The 8,291-nt window shown below is 37.2% G+C and overlaps 1 protein-coding gene across 1 annotated transcript in view; it reads left to right on the forward strand.

The window, feature by feature from the left end:
- The window catches only part of LOC118736604 (beta-1,3-glucosyltransferase), a gene marked incomplete at its 5' end in the record, with an annotated part of 2,089 nt that extends 741 nt beyond the window's left edge, over positions 1 to 1,348 (forward strand). Inside the window, 3 exon segments of the mRNA XM_036466655.1 lie at positions 140 to 329; positions 497 to 755; positions 859 to 1,348. Of these exon segments, the coding sequence (XP_036322548.1) occupies positions 140 to 329; positions 497 to 755; positions 859 to 1,017 (608 nt within the window).
- Between the last annotated feature and the right edge of the window lie 6,943 nt (positions 1,349 to 8,291).

Below are 8,291 nucleotides of genomic sequence, written 5' to 3' on the forward strand. Positions count from 1 at the left end.
TCAAGTTCTAGTGGGATACTCAATTTTTAATTGAATACATACGCACATATATATATATATATATATATATATATATATATATATACATATGTACATAACAACCATCTGTTACACGGTATTTAAAATCATTTGTTCTTAGATCCAGAAATTCCAACAACTTATACAGGTGTCCCCAATACGGAACTTGGTCACTGTGAAAAAACATTGAAAATTTTGAAGTTAGCTTTTCAAGAGATCAACGAACTCAATATGAGATTGGAAAATGCAGAACCAGAACTAGAGAAACGTATCAATTGGCTCGTTTTGGCCGACGATGATACACTGTTGAGGTTTGTTAAGGCACATTTTTCTGAGTTTTTTTACATTTGGGTGGGACGCTCAAGTCGACCTTTGTAATAACCATCCTTTATTAACTGAAATTTTTTAGAAATTTTCGCTACTACTATACAAGACTTATCGCTATTCATCTTTTTTTGTCATTTCGCTTATTTTTTAGTATTCCTAACCTTTGTGAGTTGCTTGGTTGCTTTAATCATAAACACGACATTTATCTTGGCGAGCGGTACGGGTTTCATATCAATAGCGGTTTTAATTATATAACCAGCGGTGGAGGCGTAGCTTTAAGTTTATCCGCTGTAGAAAAACTAATCGCATATTGCCATTGCAGCCGTCCTCAGGATGCCGATGATATGTTGTTGGGAATATGCTTCAGTAATCTGGAAGTGCCAGTCATAAACTCTGCACAATTTCATCAGGTATGTTCAAATAGCTAAAAATAAAAAAACGCATATTTTTAAATATACCTATGCAAGTACATCTGTAGAAATATTCGAGAAATCAATAAACACTTTTTTCTAGCTTCGTCCGCAGGACTATCCAGTAGAGTTACTATCTCTTGATCCACCAATATCATTTCATAAGTTCTACGATGTGGATCCACTCGCTGTCTATGAGCAATATTTCTCTGTTGCTGATCGGCGGATGCTGCAAAAAATAAATGACAGTGATTTGAAATAACTGATTAGAAATAATAAATATTATTACATGTAGTCCCTCTGTTTGTTGTTAGTTGGATATGGTAAAGAAAGTTTCCCTTAGTAACGAAAATTTAATATGTCATAATATTATCACTGGCTCATATCTGTGGTCTTTGTTGTTTTGTCAAAAGTCCACAGATATGTAAATGTAAATCGACTATTAGAATATATATTCTCGCTTCTATCTGCGAATTATCTTTCCATTTTCGTTTACGAAAATAACAATCTGGTATCATTACGTTAAATGGAGTTCTTGTAAGTGTTCCCACAACTAACCCTTAATAAAGGCAATACAAAATGTTTTTGTAACCTACTGGCAACATTTAATATTTTTAACTAAATTTTGTGCTCTCTTTATTTCTTAAAAATGACCGGTAAGTTAAAGAATTATAACTTTAATAAATACACACTTTTGCAATAGGAAACATTACTATATAAAATATTTTTTCTTAAAAAATGCTTAAGGCGAAACATTTTATTGCACATTACTAATATTTCCTGCAGTAATAAAAGGTTCAGCTAGAAATTGTTTAAAGGTGAAATTTTATTTTAAATTGATGTTAGTAATATGTAATATGTTAGAGGAAACCCTTAAATTCAGGCTTCCGCCGGAAGCATTGCTTTCAAAGTATAATAAAATCTAAAGGTGCTGGCCCAATGTAGGTTTTCTTTGCTCGCCTTACTGACTTTAGTTTGCATTGATTTATTTTATAATTTTGTTTGGCCAAATGTAGCTCGGAACGCTGTCAAAGCAATCAGCTGTGTGGTTGCAAAGCCAAAGTCTCTTCCGTTAACATTAAAGGTTTGATTAGTGGTAACATAACCACAACCATGCTGTTCCAACCAACCTTATGGCAACACTGTATTCGATTAGTGGTGCCACACCAGTGATCGGACTTCTACCACATTGTGGTAGATCTGCCACTTATTTGAGCATCTACCACATCTACCACACAAGGTCGCGAATATGTGGTAGATTCGCGTTTTTGAATAGTTTTATTTTTGATCGACATATACCTTGTTTATATGGCATAAAACGCGGAATCGAATTAACTCGTGTCAGCGTAGCTCGCTTGAAATGCAAGTGTTTATATGCAACACAAATGAGTCGATCGAACACCGATGCAACCCTGTTAATACATGTGTCAATTCTTGAACATAATGAACATTGAAAAATAGTAATTAAAGGCGCAAACAGCCTTGTAAAAATTATCTTAGGTAATAATTTTATAACAAAGCTTAGCATAAATGTAATTTCAAGAACTATTTAAATGGTTTACTTTATACAGAGTTGCACGAAATAACCGTGTGGACAAATTCCGTGTTTATATGCACTCTTAAAACGATTCAACAACACTTAGCTCGCATTCAAAATGTGATTTATGGTGGCACGGTTAAAAGTTTCAACTCGATTAGAGAATGTATTAACATGTGTGTGTCCATATAACATGGTTTGACTTAGACCGAATTGAAGCATGACATAAACGTGGTAATAGTTTTCTTAATTTTAAGAGCCAAAATTGTCCAACACTAAACACTTAAAATGAAGCCGAATGGCAGGATAAAATAAACTGTAAAATAGTAAATTTTCTCAATAATCAACTTTTCGTCAGGAAACGTGGTTTTATTGTATTAAATTGCAAAATATATGATTTGTAAAATGAATTAATAGCGAAAATGGTAAAAAACGGCGATTTTTGTGAAAGTATTAGCAAATTTCAGTGCATCTAAAGTTTCTAAGGCGTTGTTCACTTTTACTTTAGAATTGTCTAAACCGGCAAATCCCAAGTAGCGGTTTATGGAAAGTGCCACATTTGTTCGCTACATCGTGATGTGATAAAAAGAAAACCTGGCAGCACTCCGCAAGGTTGCATAAATCTCTCAAAATATGGTCGAAAAATATCTTTATATGGAAGGAAAAAAATTGCCAAAACTCAACGCAATTATTAGCAACTTCAATCTTGCACTTTATTATACTAAAATTAAATTTTTTTTGTAGATTCTAATTAAAATGTGGACGAACGTCTAGCCACAATCCGCATCAAAGCTAGATTCTTCAATATCTCGCTCATCTGCGCCCATGCCCCGACGGAAGAGAAGGATGAGGCATCCAAGGATCTCTTCTGTGAGCGCTTGGAACGTACATAAAAGCGATGCCCCCGCACGATGACAAAATCGTGCTTGGGGAGTTTAATGCCAAAGTGGGCAAGGTAGGAATCTTTGGCGCCACTGTCGGAAAATTCAGCCTTCACGACGAAATGTCCGATAACGGACTGAGGCTGATCGACTTGGTCGGGGCCCGAAACATGGTAATATGTAGTACTAGGTTCCAGCGTAAGAATACCCACCAAGCTACATCACTGTCTCCAGATCGAAAAACGAGAAACCAAATCAATCATGCTGTGATAGACGGAAGGCATACTTCCAGCGTTTTATTTATTTATTTATTTATTTATTTATTCAATAGTAATCTAGCTCAATAAAGTTGCTTACAGACTACATGGAGATAAAATACATCATACAATAAATCTAGCTTCATTTAACAATAGTTTGAAAGCGGGCTTAGACATAGAAAAATCTATGGCTAAAGAATTTGAGAGAACATTGAATTCCTTCAAAGCTCTAAAGATTGGAGCATTAGAAGCATAGAGAGTACGGACACGTTCAGTATAAAAAATATCTGAATTACGAAGGGTTCTGTTAGGAATATGGAAGCAAATGCATTCGAGTAAATACGGAGAATCAATCACGCCATTAATTATGTCAAAGACAAAGGTGAGCGAGAGAATTGTTCTCCTGCATTGAAGAGATTTCAAATTTATTAGCGCACATCTAGCTCTATATGGCGGAATTGGCTCGTCGAAATTCAATGATCGGAGCGCAAAGCGTAAAAACGTTTTTTGAACCCGCTCGAGCCTATTAATGTGGCACTCATAATAAGGTCTCCAAATAAAGCAAGCATATTCCAGCTTGGAACGTACAAGCGACGTGAACAACAGCTTTAACGTGTAGGGATCCGTGAAATCAGAGCTAAAACGGCGAATAAAAGCAAGCACTGAGTACGATTTGGCAATGGTGTAATTTAAGTGACTATGAAATAAAAATTTCGAGTCAAAGACTACACCTAAGTCAGTTAACTCATTACGAGTCGATAGTCGAGTACCATCAATATAGTATGAAGTAGGGGTTATACAATGAAGTTTGGAGAATGATAGCAAATGTTTCCGCTTATATTAAGCTGTAAGCCGTTGGTACGACACCAAGCTGAGACATTATCCAAGTCAAACTGAATCTTGACGGAATCAGAGGAGTTTGCAATGGTGGAGAAGATCTTCAAATCATCAGCATATAAAAGAAATTTGGAATGCATAAAACACGACGATATGTCATTGATGAAAATGACAAAAAGCAAAGGGCCTAAAATGCTACCTTGTGGAACTCCAGAAGAAGCAATAAATGAGTTTGATAGCGCGTTGTCAACAACGACTACACATTTGCGATGATGCAGGTAGGATTTTAACCAACATAAAAATGTTGAGTGAAAACCTAAACTTGCTAATTTGGAAATCAAAAGTGAATGATCTACTCTATCGAAAGCTTTTGTGAAGTCGGCATATATAGTATCGACTTGAAGACGGTTGCTAAAAGCCGACATGCAATACTCAGAAAAAGTTGCTAAGTTAGTTACAGTAGATCTTCCGGACATAAAACCGTGCTGGTTATTGGAGATGAAATGCTTAACTGTAAAATATAACTTCTGCTTTACTATATATTCAAATAGCTTTGATACAGTTGATAACTTGGCAATGGGCCTGTAGTTGGCAACATCGTTTTTGTTACCACTTTTAAAAAGAGGGCTGATGAAGGTTTCCTTCCAGGCATCGATAAACTCGCCACACTCAAGTGATTTATTGAAAATTATTAAAAGTGGAGCCGCAAAAGCCAAACAGTTTTTAAGAAGTAAAGACGACAGGCCGTCAACATCAGTCTGCGAGGATGCTTTGATGTTCAAAATGCCCTCAACTACATCATCAAGAGATAAAGAGAGCTCTCCAAAATTAATAGGAGAATCTACAGTTGAAAAGCAACTCCTACAAGTTTCTGACTGTGTTACAAAATTTGCGCGGAAAAAATTAGCAAAAAGGTTGGCTGCCTCAGGTGGTGATGAAGCATGTGCCCCATTAAAAAAAACTTCTGACGGAATACTAGAGCAGGTTTTTTTCGAATTGACATAGTTCCAAAAAGATTTTGGATTTACTTTAATATCTGATTCGAACTTACGAACGTATCTCCTCTGAAGATTTTTACCAAGCTGTTTGAACTCTCTAGAATAGTGAAGGTATTTGTCTCTATAAGCAGATGCTTTAGTGGATTTAAATTTTTTGTAGTACTTATTCCTCAAATTCTTTAGCTTCTTAAGTTCCTCTGTATACCAAGGAATCCTATAACATTTCTTTTTTCTTAGCGGTATATTATTCAAACAAATTTCATTAACTTTATTTTTAAAAACAGAATAAGAGTCAGCAACGTGAACTCTAGAAAGTAATGCATCCCAGTCTACATAAGAAATTTCTTGATTGACAACATCAAAATTGCAACGATTAAAACTGAAACTAGGAGCTTGATTATCCGTACAAATACTCTCATAGTTATAGAATTGAAGATCAAGAATAAGTGGAACGTGATGTAAACCGGGACACGAAACCGGATCAAGACACTTATTTAAAACAAAATTCATATTGTCGTTAATAAAAATTAGATCTAAAGTTCTAGCTAACTTATTAGAGAAGCTATTTATCTGAGCAAAATTAACGCTTAACAAATTATCAATAACATATGATTCCGAGAAACTGTTCACATTTTTTGGAAGTAAAGTGTCACCTATAAATGACCATTCCACATTCCGTAAATTAAAATCTCCGAGAATACAGAAATTAACACCATCGTGACTGCGAGCTATATCGACTATGTTGTCCACATGCGCTTTATAAAGTGAGTCCGCGCTAGACGGAGGAATGTATGAAGCGCAGATAAGTAATTTGGAGATGCCTTGTATCGAGACACAGAGTTGGTCTAAAAGGGAATCCGTATTGCTCAGACTCACAAACGATGAGCGAAACCGGCGGTGAACTGCAATGAGAACTCCTCCTCCTCTCGAGAGACCAGTTTTAGAATAGTCACGATCTTTGCGATATACAGTATACAAGTTGGAGTCAAAGAATTCACCGTCATTAAATTCCGAGGTCAACCATGTTTCAATAAGGACAAAGATATCATAATCCGTATGCGAGCTCATATTCAAAAGTGCGTTTGATTTTGTTCGCAGGCCGGAAACATTTTGAAAATAGATCTTGAGATGCTTCAAATGAAAATTTGCTGGAGCAAGAGCATCTAGGGATTTAGTTCTGGTGCATCGCCCTTTGGAAAAAAACCGAAATGGTCGAATCTTAACGTTCGCAGGCCAGATATCAGCATTCAACAATTTATCATAGAAACACTCAGAAACTCCTAATTTAAAATTAACTTTTCTCAATTCATCAAGATTAGCATCCTTTTTTATAAGCAAGTAGCAGTTCAGAAATTTGGCATCAATATCAGCATGTTTGGATACGTAACTGATGATGTTCGCTGCTGTGACATTAGTAGAAAATGAGGCCACATGGAGCCACTTCTGTTGAGAAATAACACTTAATTCCTGGTTATTATTAGAACCAATAATTAAAGGCTTCGTAAGCTTTGGACGACGGCTATTAGACACCGTTTTCCATTCATTAGGATGCTGCGTAGAAGCAGGTGCTGGATTAACAGTGTTCGTATTCATCGGAACAGACTGTGTGGGAGTAGTACTAGTACCAAGTGAAGGCGTTGTCTTGGTAGAGCCATTACATAAATTAGGAGAAGCAGCTTGCTGGGTACATGACAAAAGAGAGGATGATGGCCCAAGCGTTGACACAGAAGCAGATGACAAAGCAATAGTTGAATTAATGAGAGCAGCACTATATGTAGGTGCTGATCGCATAACATCATGAGTAGCAGCAGCAGCCGACGGCTGAACCATGGATGTATTAGTGAGAGTAGCACTGCTGGTGACAGTTGATTGCGAAGCGTCACAGACAGGAACGAATGGAGAGGCAGCAGACGACGAAAAATTTTGTTCAGCAACGCACGTGCGGCCAGCAGCAGCGATGTCAGTTTCACCAACACCTTTTGGTGATTTGTTAACACAGCTAAGCTTATCAAAAGCAGTTGTCACACAGGAGCGTAGGTCATTCAACTCAGACTTAAGAGAAGCAATCACATCATCCCGCGCATGCAGCGCGCGCTGCATAGAAATAAGATCAGAGTGCATGCTATCTATTTTGTGTGCTAGGTTTTGATTTTCCTCACGCTGAGCAGCGACAGAATTCAGCATACGTACATTGTCGGAACGAAGAGAGACGATAATCTTGTACAGAGAACTCAACGTTATTTGTTGTTGCTGATTTTTAGCTTCACTTTGATTGTTGGCAGATTGTTTTTCCGAATTTGTTGACTTCGAGTTAGCACCTTTGAGCGAGTCGGAATCTTTCGCAATTTGAAGAAACGGAGCAGATTTTTCATTCGATTTTGGTACTTGACCAGCAATTGCATTCTTGTTGCACTGAGAAACAAAATTGTTGGGAGAATTAAACGATTCGCCCGTGCAAGCAACGACGACACTATCTTTTAAAACCGTGATAGGAGGCGGCGTACAAAGGGATTTGCGGCGATCAACAGCGCATTCTTTGCAGTGGAAAGGCTTGTCTGTATTACGCAGAAACTCAGCGTCGGCTGGTAGAATATTTACACAAGACAGATGAAAAAAATCATTGCAATTAACACATTGAATTTTATGCTGCTGCGATCGCTCGACTTTTTGCCCACATAGACACGGCATTTTTTTAATTAGAACTAATAGATTTGATAAGAGTCACTATCTCACGAACTTCAAATCACAAAGTTTACAAAGCCATAGGCATAAAAAAGTAAACAGCTTAACAGTTTTAGCACACAGAGAGCGATCAAAAACACGTCCGCACGTAACGAAAGTGAATATTACTACTATTAGACGTACGTACACTCCGAGGGCCACACATCGACTCGGACCACTATCTTGTTGTAGCCAAGATGCGGGCCCGCCTCTGTGCAGCAAAAAATGTGCGCCCAACAATGCAAGGAAAGCTTAACCTCGAAAAGCTGCAATCACAACAGACGGCCAATTTATTCGCCACTCGA

This window comes from Rhagoletis pomonella, unplaced genomic scaffold (assembly GCF_013731165.1).
Source record: "Rhagoletis pomonella isolate Grant_MI unplaced genomic scaffold, Rhpom_1.0 Rhpom_scaffold_00003, whole genome shotgun sequence".
NCBI lineage: Eukaryota > Metazoa > Arthropoda > Insecta > Diptera > Tephritidae > Rhagoletis > Rhagoletis pomonella.